This window comes from Mugil cephalus, chromosome 5 (assembly GCF_022458985.1).
Source record: "Mugil cephalus isolate CIBA_MC_2020 chromosome 5, CIBA_Mcephalus_1.1, whole genome shotgun sequence".
In the NCBI taxonomy this organism is placed as follows: Eukaryota; Metazoa; Chordata; class Actinopteri; order Mugiliformes; family Mugilidae; genus Mugil; species Mugil cephalus.
Window position 1 is genome coordinate 29112546 of NC_061774.1, and position 17733 is coordinate 29130278.

Genomic DNA, 17733 nt, shown 5'->3' on the forward strand with positions numbered 1-17733 from the left:
GTGTCTTGTAGTAGAACATCATGACTGCACTGATATTTAGTGGGATGTTTAATAGAGTCTCTGAACGCAGCTTTATGGATCAGATCGTGTAGTAAACAAAAGGAAAGTCAGAGCTCTGACTGGAATATCTCATCGTCCTCCCAATAAAAGGGCCGCGCTCCGGGAAGAGGCTGTAAAGCCGCGGAGCCTCGTCTTGTTCCTGTCTGACTGGACCCGGCTCTGTCCGGACTCCGGTCTAGTCATCGCGGAGACGCTGTTTATGTGGAGCCCCTTATCGATCTCTGTGGCTCTGGAAACCAATCATTTTACATGTATTAGTGGGAAGTAACAGGCTCCTGGTGCAGAGAAACGTTACCCGAAGCCTCTGCACGGGAAAAACCAAAGCTTCATGTAAAGAGCTCAGATTAGCAACACAAATATGAAGCTGATCATTTAAACATCAGACCTGCGAGGAAATAATTAGAGGATTTGAACCTTTAACTAAATCTGAACAACGTGAAAATGGTTTAATCTGCTAAACTCAACAGACGTGTTAATAACCCTCCATGGACCAGGAACCATATGTGGTAACATGGTTCCTGGTTCCTGGTTCCTGGTTCCTCTCAGTGAGATTTAGTGTCATGTGGTTTTCATTTAGCCAATCAGAGAAGATCCAGGAAACATTGTCAGGTCTAATCAGGGTCTAACGTGGTCTACAAGGTCCCCCTCTGATCTGGTTTATTAGGAACCAAATATAGTTCCTCACCCCACAGGGGGTCGATGCTAAGCTAACTAGCGGCTCTAACTGTAGCGCTCACGTTGCCGTTGTGTCGTTCTCTGTTTCCGAAGCAGCCACGCCCTGCATCAAAGCCATCAGTCCGAGCGAGGGCTGGACGACCGGCGGCGCCACCGTCATCCTCATCGGGGACAACTTCTTCGACGGCCTGCAGGTCGTCTTCGGCACCATGCTGGTCTGGAGCGAGGTGAGCCCACGTTTCCTTCAATACAAGCCAATGGATCAATGTCTCCTCCGCTAGTTTTCTTGTCTCTGTTGTTTCTTTTTTATCTGTTCTCGTCGTCTTCTAACTGTCCTCCTGTCCTCTAACCTCTGGACCCGTCCTCTGTAAACCTGGATCACATCAAATCATTTTAAACCAAAAATGTGAAATAATGTTAAACGTTAAATGTTAAACTTCATGTTTAATGTTTAAAAAAAATCATATTAAAATGTATTTTTATTTTTTTGATGAAATCTTTGTCATCATTCTACGTTAAATAAAATCTATTTATTATTTAAAAAATCTATGTGTTAGTTAATAAAATAAAATCAGAGTTAATGACAGAAGAAGAAGCAGAATAAACAGCTGCTCGACTCAAAGCTCACGTCCTCCATCTCTGCACGACGCAAACACCTGCATCTGTATCTGCAGCAGCTTCTGCAGCGTGTCCCCAAAAATATGCAGATTTAGTGGAGCTGCAGGAGGAGCTGCACATACGGCGCTGCATGAAATATTGAAGCAGGTCCAGACGAGCAGAGCACCTGGCGAAGGGGGGAGGAGCGAAGAGGAGCGAAGAGGAGCGAAGAGGAGCGACGAGGAGCCTCCTCAGCGGAGCTCCTGGCTTTGATCAGCGAGCAGACGGACTCCAACGTCCAGAATCCCCCTGAACGCCACCTCATCACATCCCACCCACATCAGGAGTGTTTCTGATCGATTATTGATCCTAAAAACAGCTTCTGTCGAAAACCGATTCCAGAGACACTGAAAGACGAAGAAAACCTTCACTAGAAGCACAAACTAGTTTAAAACCGTATTTATTTAATATTATAATAAAAATAAAAACCAACGAGACACAGAGAAAAAAGATAAAAATCCAAAGTGTGAATTAAAATTAAGACATGAACAGACTCTTTACACGTGTCTTTACAGACTCACGTTTTAACTCTGCTCATAATAAATATTGAAGTGTTTCCACATAAAACTGTGAACGTGTTGGATTCAGGTTTTATTAGAAACGATGACGTTCATGTTCTCAGATTAAATAAAGTCCAAACCAACATTAGAACACAATATTTTAAATCTTGAATACTTAACCTCGTGGTTTGTATTAATTATTATTATTATTATTAATTAAATATTTTAAAATTAAGTAAACAGAAAATAAATAATAAATAACAGTTTTTATTGAAAATAAGGGTTTTAGTTGTCGTTTAGACTGAAACTCTAAAGTATAAATCAAATGAATATTTTTACCTTTTAATTGTTAAATGTTTTATTGTGAACGCAGCCTGGTGATAATTTTATAATTTATAAAAGGAAGAAACTAACTCCAGATAACACGTCTGAATATGTTTAATGAACTTTTAAAATTTAGAAAACAAAACAAAATACAGTGACACAAATGAAACAGTGTGTTAATCTACAGTGTGTTAATCTACATTATGTTAACTACAGTGTGTTAATCTACAGTGTGTTGATATGCAGTTTGTTAATATACAGTGTGTTAATACACAGTGTGTTAACCACAGTGTGTTAATATACAGTGTGTTAATACACAGTGTGTTAACCACAGTGTGTTAATACACAGCGTGTTAATACACAGTGTGTTAATATACAATGTGTTAATATACAGTGTGTTAATCTACATTGTCTTAATATACAGTGTGTTAACTACAGTGTGTCGATATGCAGTGTGTTAATCTACAGTTTGTTAATCTACAGTGTGTTAATATACAGTGTGTTAATCTACACTGTGTTAATATACAGTGTTTTAACCACAGTGTGTTAATACACAGTGTGTTAATATACAGTGTTTTAACCACAGTGTGTTAATCTACAGTTTGTTAATCTACAGTGTGTTAATATACAGTGTGTTAATATACAGTTTGTTAATACACAGTGTGTTATATACAGTGTGTTAATCTACACTGTGTTAAATAAGTTTTAACCACAGTGTGTTAATACACAGTGTGTTAATATACAGTGTTTTAACCACAGTGTGTTAATACACAGTGTGTTAATATACAGTGTTTTAACCACAGTGTGTTAATACACAGTGTGTTAATATACAGTGTGTTGATATGCAGTTTGTTAATATACAGTGTGTTAAATACAGTGTGTTAATATACAGTGTGTTAATCTACACTGTGTTAATATACAGTGTTTTAACCACAGTGTGTTAATACACAGTGTGTTAATATACAGTGTTTTAACCACAGTGTGTTAATCTACAGTTTGTTAATCTACAGTGTGTTAATATACAGTGTGTTAATATACAGTTTGTTAATACACAGTGTGTTAATATACAGTGTGTTAATCTACACTGTGTTAATATACAGTGTTTTAACCACAGTGTGTTAATACACAGTGTGTTAATATACAGTGTTTTAACCACAGTGTGTTAATACACAGTGTGTTAATATACAGTGTGTTGATATGCAGTTTGTTAATATACAGTGTGTTAAATACAGTGTGTTAATATACAGTGTGTTAATTTACAGTGTTTTAACCACAGTGTGTTAATATACGGTGTTTTAACTACAGTGTGTTAATTACAGTGTGTTAATATACAATGTGTTAATATACAGTGTGTTAACTACAGTGTGTTAATATACACTGTGTTAATCTGCAGTGTGTTAATATACAGTGTGTTAATACACAGTGTGTTAATATACAATGTGTTAATCTACAGTGTGTTAATATACATTGTGTTAATATACAGTGTGTTAATCTACATTGTCTTAATATACAGTGTGTTAACTACAGTGTGTCGATATGCAGTGTGTTAATCTACAGTTTGTTAATCTACAGTGTGTTAATATACAGTGTGTTAATCTACAGTTTGTTAATATACAAACAGCAGCACCGTGTTCCTTCAAGCTGGATCACAGTCATGGAAGTTGTAGTCACCACAGGTGTTCAGTGTTGTCTTTGGGCCTCTAGGGGGCGTAAGTGTAGTATTACTTTCTGACCACTAGGGGCATCACACTAAAGTCATCCTGACAAACGAGACATCCCATGTCTCAGGGATGGTTCTGAGTCTCCAGTCTGTTAAATTAAAGACCTTTCTCTCTTTCAGACCCTCTTCAGTGTCTGGACCTGGATTCTTTATGTGTGTTTTTACATAGTTGTTCAGTGATTGGTCCATTCCTGTTGTTCCATTGTCTTCAGGGACACCAGTAAGACTCTGGACAGTTTTGTTGTCATGGCTGTTTATAATGTTATGGTCAGGGTTGGTCTACTTCCATTAATCCATCTGTCTAATTTGTTCATAGTGTGTTGATATGGTCTCACTTTAGGTGAGCGATGTTAAATATTTGTATCTGAGAATCACTCATTTGTGTTGTTGTCTCGATCAGCTGATCACCCCTCACGCCATCCGGGTCCAGACTCCTCCTCGCCACATCCCCGGGGTCGTGGAGGTGACGCTGTCCTATAAATCCAAACAGTTCTGCAAAGGAGCGCCGGGACGCTTCGTCTACACCGGTAAGCCACGCCCCCGATCACCATCTCCTCGCCATCTGATTGGCCAGTTGAGACGTTCCTTTTATTAAACTTGGGTCTTTGTTGGTTGTGGTTCGAGCCGTTAAAGCTTCTCTCTGTCCCTCTTTCATTCATCCATCGCTGGGATCAACAGACTCTAATAGAGACTCTATCATCCAGTAGAAAGTGGGAATCATCCTCTGAGCTGCAGCAGGGACACAACTATGGACATTAGAGGACAACACAGACATGGGGGGGGTATCTGGACCACAGGACCAGGTCCCAGGTAGAACTAGTCCAGTGAGAACAGTTCAGAGCTGAAACACTGATGTAGATCTAATCTGATAAATGACTAAAGTTCTACAGATATTAAATCCACCTTATCATAGATATAAGGTGGATTATTTTATCTTGTTGTCAGATTTAGATTTTAAATCTTCACAGGTAATAAAGACACATGAAACCTTTAGACCCTTTAGTCAGGGGGGTCCAACTCATTCTAGTTCAGACCAGCAACACAACAACAACCTGGAAGTAACAACAACTACACACTTTAACATTAGTTTCAGGTCAAATAAGAACAAGGAGATTAGAGAAAGTTTAGATTTAATAAAATATCTTTTAATAAATTCACCTTTTTAATAAGAATCACTATAATCTGGACTCAGATCTCTCTGCTGGTTAGTCCTGGTTCTGTCTGGTCCTGGTTCTGTCTGGTCCTGGTTCTGTCTGGTCCGGGTTCTGTCTGGTCCGGGTTCTGTCTGGTCCTGGTTCTGTCTGGTCCTGGGGCCTCATTTATCAAACCATGCGTAGAAAATCCAAAAAAGCGTTGAATAAGGTCAGCTGGACTTGTAGAATTTCTTGAAGACGTTTCGCCACTCATCCGAGTAGCTTCTTCAGTTCTGAAAAAGCGTAGAATCATCCATGCGTAGAAAAAGTTCTAGATTCTGACGTGGGAATGAATCTGGATTTATCAAACATGTGGACACTAATAAATAATCAGTGATGATAAATCCTGCTGTTCTTATCCACCAGGCTCCTCCCTGGATTAGGTCATTTACATTCAGAAACGCCCTGAATGACCATATATGGCAGCAACAATCCCTTTAAGAATGAGTTTTTACCATCACCGAAATCACAGCAAAGAAGAGAAATCAACAAGACTTCACCAAATTCATACACGAAATAAAGGATCATGTGACCAACATCGAAAATACTTTAGACGAGTCGCCAAAACAGGTTGATGCATGTGCTTTACAAATGTTAAATAACTTTAATCAGCTACAGACGGACCTGAACTCTCTGGATGATCCTCTCTCTTGATTGAGTTTTCCAGGTTTACACTTAAGTGCGTTTCTACAAGACGTAGCTGCATCTCCCGTTATTTGTGTATTGAGTGAATGAAATCGTAACTATTGTGTAGTTTATTGTGATGTGGGTCATGTTTGTGAATCCGGCAAAGGCCCGAAATCCTGGTTTAACTTGTTGGTGATGTTTGTGTGGGAACTGGAGAAATTATTTGATCCAACAGCACCGGGATGATTCTGCTCAGTGTCGGCTGTGAAATGTCGCTTACGTCTCAAACTCACACTGAAATGTTCCTGGTCCTGGTCTGGTCCTGGTCTGGTCCTGGTCTGGTCCTGGTCTGTCTGGTCCTGGTCTAGTCCTGGTCCTGGTCTGGTCCTGGTCTGGTCTGGTCCTGGTCTGGTCCTGGTCTGTCTGGTCCTGGTCCTGGTCCTGGTCTGGTCCTGGTCTGTCTGGTCCTGGTCCTGGTCTAGTCCTGGTCCTGGTCCTGGTCCTGGTCCTGGTCCTGGTCCTGCTCTGGTCCTGGTCTACTCCTGGTCTGTCTGGTCCTGGTCTGTCTAGTCCTGGTCTGTCTGGTCCTGGTCCTGGTCCTGGTCCTGGTCCTGGTCCTGGTCCTGGTCCTGGTCTGGTCCTGGTCCTGGTTTAGTCCTGGTATCAGTGTTGTGTTGTGTTCACTTGTCTGAATAAACCACAGGATAAATTAGAAACAGTGGTTGTTTCCTATAAAGAGTTCTTGCTGCTGTGACCAGGTCAGACCCTCTAAAGGGCCACGTTTGGGCTGCGGGTCGTATGTTTGACACCTGTTAAACCTCAATAACATCCCACTAAGAAACAAACTAAAATGAATGAGGCACCAGAAACATGATTGAATATTAAATGAAACCATCATTACATAAACAATAGCAATCATTTTATTTACAGGCAGCTTGTAAAGTAGGACAGAGTTTAAATACATCAGAGCATTAAACAACTACGAGTATAAGACGCTGGAAAAGAGGATAGAACATGTTGTAGGATGATTTAACAGTCAGTGTGTTGATGTTGGTTAGATACTCCTCATATTTCCTCAGATAACCCCAGAGACCTTTTAAACGCCCTAGAAACATAAAAACAATCAATGAAGGACGTCCTCGAACACCACATGGACGACTCCACCACTCCACTCATCTTTGTTCTTCTCTGAAAGTCCTCGAACCTAAAACCTGAAACACATTGTAAAAAACAACCTGAACCTCCTTGAACAGGTTTCGTAGTCCATATAAACAACATGTAGGAGGCCGGGGGCTTTAGACCGTCCTAATAATTCTGATCAAATGATGCTGAAGCTGATAATAAAGTCCGGACTCAAAGATGGCGGCCGGCCTCGGATGGACTCGGAGATAACGACGACTCTATTCACAACACAGCTCCACAGAACAGCAACGCTCGCAGCTTCTTGTATCTGTGAATGAAATCACAGATTAGCATTGCAAAGGGGGGGGGCTGGACCGTCCATTGTGAACGTCCCTCGTCTGACGGCGCCACTTCAACAAAGACGAGGCCGAGAGAAGAAGAAGCTGGTGTTAAACAGGAGCTTCTTTCAGAGCGATGACATTTACTTATCGCTCTAAACAGCCTCCGTCTGACCTTTCTGCTACTTTGAATGACATCTGGATATTCTGAAGGAATAATCAGAGGCAGCCGAGATCCCAGCGACAGATAAACCACCAAGAAACCAGGTACAAACCACCCAGACACCACCAAGGAACAAATCCAGAAACCACTGAGCTACCACCACCCAGACCTCCTTCCTCCTCCTCCTCCTCCTCCTTCATCGACTGGTTCTTCATCCTTGTTCAGCCGCCATCTTTGAGTCCGCTACAACATGAACGTCATTTAATAAACCCTAACCCTAACCCTTTCTTCAGATTTTGGGGATTTCCTGAAAACTCTGTAGTCGTTGGTGCGTCCAAATCCCACGACCAGTTAAAGACGACGTAGCATCAAGACTCTTCTCTCTGTTTCTACTTTAGTAGAAACTTCAGCCTGTAGATCAGTTTTTAACTAGCGTTTCTGGACCAAGTAAAACTAGACTGGTTCTAAAGAACTGAGTCTTTTTCCTGAATGTTGTCGTCATGTTTGCTAGCAAGAGGAGAGAGCTGTGTTGATCAGCTGTAGAAATGTCCAGGTTAGATTTACATTCTAAGTTCTAGAAATGTTTGGTTCTACATGTTTGTGGTTTTCTAACTTGTTCCTCCTGGATCTGATGGTTCTAGTCTGGTTTTAGCTCCAACGTGTTCACACAGTTTGTAAAGTTGAGCTGAAAGAATGAAACCGAACCAGGACCAAGGTGAAACAGTGTCAGACTCTGGGCTCCAGAGGGTTAAATTTCCATCCAGTTAAATACTTCCTTGAACTTCTAGACTCCTCCCTCTCAGACACCACAGTACCAACTCAAACATATGCGTGGGCGGAGCCTGCTCAGAGAGCCGACCAATCAGAGCAGACCCAGGAGAGGCCACATCTCAACTAGCAGCTCTCATTGATTAGTTCTTCAGCTCAGTACCTGCAGAGGTGAGAGCCGTCAGCCAATCAGAGAGCAGAAGCAGTTCAGTCGTCTCTTAAAGTGACGGTGTCTCTTCTTCTGGAGCGTAGAGCTGCTTCAGGTTCTGATGCGACTTCGCTCCGAGGGAAACGCTGAGCACCAGCGTTAGAACCACCAGAACCACCAGGATCACCTGAACCACCACGACCACCTGAATCATCAGAACCACCTAAACCACCAACGTTAGACCCACCTGACCCATGTATCTGTTTAAGCGCCATGATAGTCACTCCTCCTCCTCTGGATGAAAGTAGTGATACATGGGTGGATGGATGGATGGATGGATGGATGGATGGATGGATGGATGGATGGATGGATGGGTGCTTGTATCTATGTGTCAGGAAGAGTGGTTGTTGCCGTGGTAACCAATCAGACCAAGCTGCGATCGATAACTTAACGAGGTTCTCGTTGCCCATCGTTCTGCAGCAGGTGTGAGCTCCAGGTATCTCCATCCGGGTCCTCCACCACCTCCGAGCGTCTAATGCACGGATCAATGCGACCTGTAGGGGAAGAGGGGGAGGAGGGGGGAGGAGGGGGGAGGAGGGAGGAGAAGGAGGAGGAGGAGGAGGAGGAGGAGGAGGAGGAGGAGGGATCGATGGGTGCTGAGTTATTGCAGCGCTCGTCCACTGATTTTTAGAGAGCTGTGTTTTCCCAGGAAAGTCAATACCTCCAGGCTCCCCTCATTAATTTCAACCCCATCCTCCCCCACTACGCCTCCCCCACTACGCCTCCCCCGTCCTCCTGCAGCTGCACCTGGGGATCCACAGCCCCACAGAAGGAGGAGGAGGAGGAGGAGGGAGGAGGGGGGGGCTGAGATGATGATGAAGTCAGATTCACTTGACATAGAGTTAGAAGAGGAGGAGGAAGAGGAGGAAGAAGAGGAGGAGGAGGAGGAGGAGGAGGAGGAGCAGGAGGAGACAGAAATGTATTGATGATCATTTATTGATCAGATTGTTTCTCCTCCAGCCTCAGAGTTTAATCACTGATACACTTCTAACGCACTTCTGGGTTTTGTAGTCATTAATGTTTTTTTTTGTAGTTTTTCTCTAGTTTAATATTGTTTTTTGTCAGTTTGTAGTTTTTTCCCCCTGATGCCTGCTGGGTTTTGTAGTTTCTTGTTGGTTTAGTTTCTCTCCTCGTTGTGGCTCCTTGACTCGTTCTGGTTCTCTAGTCATGATGTTGGTCTGTGATCTGATCTGGTCTGGTCTGGTCTGGTCTGGTCTGGTCTGGTCTGGTCTGTTCTAGTCTGGTCTGGTCTGGACTGGTCTGGTCTGGTCTGGTCTGGTCTGGTTGGATGTGGTCTGGTCTGGTCTGGTCTGGTCTGATCTGGTCTAGGTCTGGTCTGGTCTGGTTGGATGTGGTCTGGTCTGGTCTGGTCTGATCTGGTCTAGGTCTGGTCTGGTCTGGTTGGATGTGGTCTGGTCTGGTCTAGGTCTGATCTGGTCTAGGTCTGGTCTGGTCTGGTCTGGTCTGGTCTAGTCTGGTCTGGTCTGGTCTGGTCTGGTCTGGTCTGGTCTGGTTGGATGTGGTCTGGTCTGGTCTGGTCTGGTCTGGTCTGATCTGGTCTAGGTCTGGTCTGGTCTGGTTGGATGTGGTCTGGTCTGGTCTAGGTCTGATCTGGTCTGGTCTGGTTCTTTCTGATATCATTCCCTCTCATGGTGTCGATACCTCTAAAGTTGTTATCAATTCGATACCAAGTAAATACAGAGCCGGTATCACTGATGCCGATAATGATACTGATACTTTTTAATAATTAAGGTGGATGCATCATGAATATACATCTGAATTAATTTTCATTAATCAGTTCAAATCCAGGAAAATGGACAAAGTTCATAAGTAAATAGAAGATACTTCATTATCACAATAAAAGCTTTTATCCAGAAACGATAAATTATCACTGAGACCAAATGAAAACGAATCAGTTCAGAAACAATATGATCATAAAACTAGATACTTGTTCCATTGAACAAAATGCTGTGATGGGTTGAATGTATGAAATGAACATTTAAACAAACATGTTCATGTCTCCTCTAATGAAACTGAAGCTGAAGTATCGATTTCATCAAGTATCGATAGTATCGATACTTTGATCGATCCGTCCTCCACTAATTCCTGCAGCAAAGGACCAAGAGAGAAGAAGAAATTCAGACTCTCGATCAATCAGGGAGTCACTGCCCCCACCCCCCCATCCCCTCCCTCCCCACCTTCCTCCCCCTCCCCCCTCACCCCCCCCACCCTTCCTCCTCCCTCTCCACTCGGTCTCCCTTCAATCGATGCTCATAGAAATTTCATGAACTTTAAACTGTGATTGACAGCTCAGGCCTCCTGATGGACGGAGAGAAGTGACGAGATAACAGGAATAAAAACTGAATAAAAACTGAGTAAAAACCGATAAATGATATCTGTAAATACATGCTCTTGCCAAAACATTAGGTACACCACACACACATTCTCCTCAGGTTTTCCTCAGCGTTCATAATTCTTTGTTTTTATTGAATGTTACATCTCGTTATTATGAGTTTACATCTGATCTGAGTCTCTGAAATATATAAAAACGTATCATGTGAGAATCTTTCCATCTGGTCCTAAATCTGGATCATGTCTCCAAGTCTCCTTCCATGTGTCCTGGTTCTGGTCCAGTTTCAGGTACAGATCCATCAGAGGCAGCAGCTGATACAATATTCTACTGACCACATGGTGGCGCTGCTGCTGATTTACACACAGACTGAGACCAGATCTCCAGAGCTGATTGGAGACTCATTTTAATTCATAAACACCAGGTAGATGGACCAGGTGAGACCAGGTGAGACCATGTGTCTAGTCTAGTTTCCTTGGTCCAGAAACACTATTTAAAAACTGATGTAGAGTCTGAAGTTTCTACGGAGACTCAGGTGCTAAACGACGAGATGAGATGAAAACAAACGTAATGGTGGATTTGTGAAGGTGAGTCCCTGTGAGGAGGCGCTGAGGACCTGGTCCTAGCGTCCTGCCCCCGCCCTGATGGACAGGTGTTCCTAATGAAGTGTCGGAGGTGGAGTCAGAGTTCCTGTGCTGTGGTCTGTTAATAGAAGCAGAAGTGTGCCCTCCGCCGGGGGAATCCTCCATAAATCAAAGAGCAGCGCTCCACTTAGACTAATTAGACGTTTCTGTGGGGGCATTCGTTCGGCCGCCACTCCACAAAATAAGAACTTCTCAGGTGGGGGGGCCTATTTCTTTGAGGCAGTGTTCACGGCTCTAATCACGGGGAGTAATTATTCTCTGATTAACGAGCTGGGTGGAGAGGAGGAGGAGGAGGAGGAGGCTCTCTGAGGAGGAAGGAGACACCTGAAGACACCTGGCAGGAGTCAGGAGGGACGTCTTTCCTCTGGACATGTCGGAAACGTTCCAGCCTTTATTTCTCTTCCAGGATTATTCGGTTCCTACGCAAGAGGATCAGGGCCCCACGAGAACAGAAAGAGAGGAGGGAGACTTTTATTTTTGATCATGCACTTCAGGAATAAAGTCTAAATATAATGAGGAGAGTTGAGTCTGTACCAACCAGATCGTGTTTTGTTAGAGGTGGTGAAACTAGACCTGGGACTGGAAGTCCCTCCTCTTTTAGCTCATGGACTCGGTCCAGGTCCCAGTATCAGGACTTTGACGAGACGAGTCCAAAGCTGAGACTGTTCTCAGTGGGAGAAACCTCCGGCCTCCAGGACGAGCACAGGACGAAGCATGAACACAAATTTCAGAAACAGCTGAAAATGACTGAGAATTTATTTATTCTTATTATTTCAGTCTGTTTTTAAACACATTACAACAACAAGTTCCATCATTTATTAATAACTGACCAACACAGAGACACGACTCACTCACAACAGCCACTGTTTGCTCTCAATTATCATTCATTTATTTATTTATAGAAATAAATAAATGAATGAATGAATAAAAAAAACAAGATTTTAGCAAATAATCTGTGATTTATTTCCCCTCAAATACTGTGATTATTAAAATATTAAAATAGGTCCAACAAAACGTAATGAATGGTTTGTAAATGTAATAATAATATAATGTAATATAATATAATATAATATAATAATAAGACAATATTAGATCCAGGTCTAACATAGAATCTTATTTCCCATAGGCTCCGTCTATTTACTGGAATTTCTTCGTTGTTGCTGTCGTCTCTGTTGTGTGTGTTGCATTTGTTGTCGTTGCTGTCGTCTGTGTTGTCAGTCTGCGTCGCTCGCTGTTGTCTGTGTTGTGTTTCTTGTCGTTGTCGTTGCTGTTGTCTGTGTTGTGTTTGTTGTGGGTCTGCGTCGCTCGCTGTCGTCTGTGTTGTCGTTGCTGTCGTCTGTGTTGTGTTTGTTGTGGGTCTGCGTCGCTCGCCGTTTGAGCCGTGATGAAGTTGGATCTGAGGGTTCAGAGGTTCAGGTTTTCTGTGTCGTGTTGTCGTGAGGCGACAGCGTCGTTGACGAGCAGCAAAACAAATCAGACGTCCACTTACGGTTCACCCCCCCATCCATCAGGCAGCGAGGCCAAACGCCGCTCTGACCTGCATCAATCATGCGGCCGGGGGGGAGATGAGAAACCGCGGCACATGTAGCGGCGCTGAGGTGTCGGGGGAGAGTCGCTGGGATATTGAGTCTATTTGACATGATAAGAGCAGTAATGCAGGGGGAGGCCACGCAGAGAGGAGCACGCCTCGGCCTCATCAGGGACATGACTGCGCCTTCCACAAGGCCATCAGCTGCAAACAGGAAGCTAAAGGTGAGCAGGGACCCCCCCAAGAGCAGGCTTCATCTCCGCCTGGTAAATATGTACAAACCAGCGGCGTAGAAAAACAGATTCCCTCTCAGAGCCGCGGCCGCCGGCAAATCAAACATATGAGACATAAATAAATGTAAACAGGCTCCTGTGAAGTGTGGAGGCCTGGTGCATTGTGGGAGCTGGAGTAATGAGTCTGTAGAGCCCCCCCCCCCCCCACCATTCTGAGACGTAAACAGAAAATAAACATCTCAAAGAATCTTTTCTTTGTCTCTCAGGTTTGAATTTCATTTCATTGATTTTCCATATTTAAAAAAAAAAACAAAACACGATAAAACACAACAACAAAAGCAGAATGGAAACAATGAGCAGTGATTTTAGGTTTTGTTGAAATAAAAGGTTTAAATAAAAATCTAAAACGGGTCTTTAAGAGGAGGAGGGCGGAAAACAAAATAACATGAATAACAATGACTTTAACTAGAGAAAATCAACCAAGACAGAAGCAGACACAAGAACAGAATCAACGAAAGAAATGAATCTTTAAAGTTTAACACATGAGGAGGGACTGAATTCTTGTCTTTTTTAATAGTTTTATAGTTGATGTTTAAATCTCACACTACGGTTTGTGTTATGTCACGGTTATTCTTTGTTAACAGAACAAATACCTAAAGCAATGACACCTGTTCAGACGCACAACTGATTAAAGACTAAACATCTTCACAATCTTCTACAAAAACGACTCAAATCATCCTGAAACACATGAATCAGAACTATTCTGTTAAACTGGTCCAGTGTTGATCGTGTTGTTGAGTCCTTGTGTCCAGTGTGTGAGTCTGTGAGTCCTTCAGAATAAATGTTCCTGTAACAGCTGATCAGGGTCTAATCTGATCCCAGAACAGAACCAGCTGAGTTGTGAGATGTTGGTGGTTTCCTCTCATCAGCTGATGCTCCAACATTTCTACTGGATGAAGGTCAGGACTTTGACTTGTTCCTAAACATTCATCTGGTTCTTCTGGAGAACCACTGGTGTTCTTGGGCTCCTTGTCTTCCTCCATGACCCAGTTTCTCTTCACATTCAGCTCATGGACTCATGTCCTGACATTTAAACCAAACTATTCTGCTCTGGTCTCATCTGTCCACTAAACATTGTCCCACATGTCCTTTGTGGACAGAGAGCAGTGTCTTTGGTTGTTGAGTGGATTCATCAACATGAACATCAGCCAATGTGAGAGAGGCCTTTAGCTGCTTAGAAGTTCCCCTGGGTTCCTCTGGTTCCTCTCCCACTATGATGGAGTGATGTTTGTTGGTGGACCACTCCTGTGGAGGGGAACAGTCGTCTTCAATCTGTCTGACTCTCTGTGGATTATTTGTGGCTTCCAGACTCTTTACAGATGGTTGTGGAACCTTTTCCAGCCTGATGAGCAACAACAACTCTTTTTCTGAGCTCCTCACAAAGCTCCTTTCATCTGTTGTCATCACACACTTCAACACAAACATGAGACAAATCCCTGATTTATAGAAACTGAACCAGGACCTGACTCTCAGCACATTCATGGAAACATGATATGTAATATTGGCTCATATGTAATTAGTCTCATATCTGTGTGTTGTGTGTGTGTAGTTGTGTTGTCTTTGTCTACTTCCAGGAGGTTGTGAGTCTTTTTGTTGTAGAAGTGTAGATCTGAGCTCATGCTTCATGTTGTTGGTTCAGATGCAGTAAATGTGTGAACACATCCACCACTGACCTGCTGCAAAGCTGCGCATCTAGAAATCACTTTAACATGTACTCTGCCTCCCCCTTTCTCCTCCTCCTCCTCCCCCGGTGTCTCCCCCCGCTTCCTCTCCTCAGTCACTTAGCTGCCTGATAACAGAGCGCGCCAATCAGCGGGACGCCGACCGACCGTTTGATCACTTTCACAGCAGAGCAGAGAGCGAACAGAGAGAGCGATAAATAGTTGATTAAATATATAAAGAATCACCCTCTCTCCCCTTCTCTCCCCCTCTCTCACCTCTGAATTATCTTCCTCTGCTTCTTCTCTGATTTATAAAAAGCATCAGGCGGCAGCAGAAAGCGACGGCCTCCTCGTGCACGGGAAAAAAAGAGAAGGGGAGAAAAATCAATACAAATTACGATGGAGAAAGTGGCACTGATGCCTGGAATTGCAGCATATGTTTACACTAAATCAGGCAATCTGTCTTCATATGGGCGGTGTAATGCGTGGGGCGGAGGGTGGAGGGCGGAGGTGGGGGAGGTCAGGGTTCGCTCTGCCAGCCGGCGCTATCCAATTACTCCGGCTCTTTGCAGGGAGGCAGCCGGTATCGATTGGCTGGCGGAGGTGAGGGGGGTGGGGGGGGTCTGAAGGCAGCCAATGAGGCGCTGAGGTCAGAGAGCAACGCGATTCTAATAAGAACAAGTAATGGACTTAATTTCTGCAGGTGGAGGTTCATTAAAAGCTGAGAAACATCGACTCTTCTTCTCTCGTATGAACTCAGCGCCATTAGCATTGCTAATGCTAATGCTAATGCTAAACAAAAGGGTTGAGTCCAGGTCTGATCTCAGTCAGAGTCAGACCTAAAACTAATAACTGCATCAGATCTTTACGGGCTCAAACCTGATGTGTTCATTTTATTTATTCATCCCACAGTCCAATATAAATGAAATCCTCAACACAGGAACCTTGGTTTTCTCTGGAGTTCCTAATGAAGTTCCTAATGAAGTTCCTAATGAAGTGGCCGGGAGTTTGCATCATTAATCATCTTTAGTTGAACCTTGTCCTCCATCCACCCCGATCTCCTCCCGCTGATGCCGAGTTTCTGATGTTCACAGTTCGTCGTGGACTAATTAGTTGGAACCTTCCCGGGGTTTTCACATCACTCACGGTGCCAGGAACTTTTCCTCCTGGGAAAGTTCCAGGAACTTCCTGCTCCCTGGAAATTAAGGTTCCTGGATTAGTTTGAATCAGGATCCCAGAAAACAAACAGAACGACATCAGAGTTAGGCAGCTTCCCTTTAATCTGGAGGAACTTTTCCTCCTGGGAAAGCTCCAGGAACTTTCCGCTCTCGGGAAATTAAGGTTCCTGGATTAGTTTGAATCAGGATCCCAGAAAACAAACAGAACTGCATCAGTTAGGCAGCTTCCCTTTAATCTGGAGGAACTTTTCCTCCTGGGAAAGTTCCTGGAACTTGTGCTGTGAACGTGTCGTGAGAGATGCAGCTTCCTCCTCCGTCTTCCAGATGAGGAGTTAAACGTTTTTATTTTCTTGTGCGTTGCTGTGTTCGTAGGCGGCGCCCAGAGGCGACTGGTTGTGATTGGTTCCTGATTGGTGGTGGCGTCGCCCCGACACATTATCCCTGAATCGACCCAAAGAGCCTCTTTGGGACGTCAGACTTCCATCGGTAATAGATTCAGGCTCTGCTTCCTGTCAGGCAGGAAAGAAATCCAACATGGCAGCAGCAGCGGTGGCGGTGGCGGTGGCGGCGGCGGCGGCGGTGGCGAGGGCCCCGTCCCTCAGCGCTCTGTCACCCTTCAGATATCATCCCCACCCAGTCGCAGCCTCAAAGCCCTTTTTTCTCCGCCGCCGCCGCTTGAAACGGGCTCCGACAAATTTGATTTAGCAGGTGGCGCTCGCCCATTCCCGTGGAAAGAAAACAAATATTGTTCTAATGGTAATAACATCTATTTGGAGCCGGGGACAAACGGCAGCGGGGCCCTTTGAAGGAGACCCCTCTGTGCCGCCGCATAGCCGCCTTATTCTTATTCATGAAAGCTGCGGTTATGCATATTAGCGCAAACTAGCTATTCTACTCACCGGCATTTGGTGTGTCAATCATCCTTAGAGAGTACAAGAGGCTCGGTGACAAAGCAGAGGAGAGACCGGCTGACAAATTGTCCCCAAAGTCAAATTTGACAGCCTTTTATGATTAATGGGCTTGATTATGGAGAAGTATCTCCCCCAACTCATTTCCGGGTGTTTCTCCGGCTCTGCCTGGAGGAGGAGGAGGAGGAGGAGGAGGAGGAGGAAGGCCGACCGTTTACTGAGCTGAATGAGTGGAGGAAAAAGAAAAGGTTGGATTGAATTAGTGGTGAAAAGGAGGAGAGACGTCTGACACTCAATAAACAGAGAGAGAGATCAGCTGGTGACACTCGCTCGCCCTTTCTCTCTCTCTCTGTCAGCGCTACCAAACCAGGAACCAGGAACCAGGAACCAGCACTGCATTACAATGATGTGGTTCTGCTGTGACGGTTCCTCCACAATGATCCGTTGTCATTTTATTTTTATTTTATAAGCTCCGGGGCCAAAGAGCCAGAGGCCCCTGAGACAAGAACACGAATAAACCAAGACAAAGAACCACGACAGAAACACGACTAAACAAAGACAAAGAACTACGACAGAAACACGACTAAACAAAGACAAAGAACCACGACAGAAACACGACTAAAAAAAGACAAAGAATCACGACAGAAACACGAATAAACAAAGACAAAGAACTACGACAGAAACACGTCAACAACACACGACGAGAGAAGGTCCGTTTCAAGTGGACCAAACGAGTCTGGTGTGAATCTGCCCTAAAACACATGTCAGATCATTTATTTCAAGGATGGTTTCAGTCAGTTAATAAAATGTTGAACC

At 44.0% G+C, this 17733-nt stretch overlaps 1 protein-coding gene across 5 annotated transcripts in view; it reads left to right on the plus strand.

Moving 5' to 3' along the window:
* The window catches only part of LOC125007628 (transcription factor COE3-like), a 97373-nt gene that overhangs the window by 65878 nt on the left and 13762 nt on the right, over window positions 1-17733 (plus strand). For 3 of the 5 annotated variants that reach the window (XM_047584348.1, XM_047584347.1, XM_047584345.1), the window contains exons 9-10: window positions 829-962; window positions 4337-4463. In XM_047584348.1, coding sequence (XP_047440304.1) covers window positions 829-962; window positions 4337-4463 — 261 coding nt within the window. The remainder of the gene's footprint in view (window positions 1-828; window positions 963-4336; window positions 4464-17733) is intronic. The other 2 variants (XM_047584346.1, XM_047584349.1) reach the window with 1 other exon arrangement.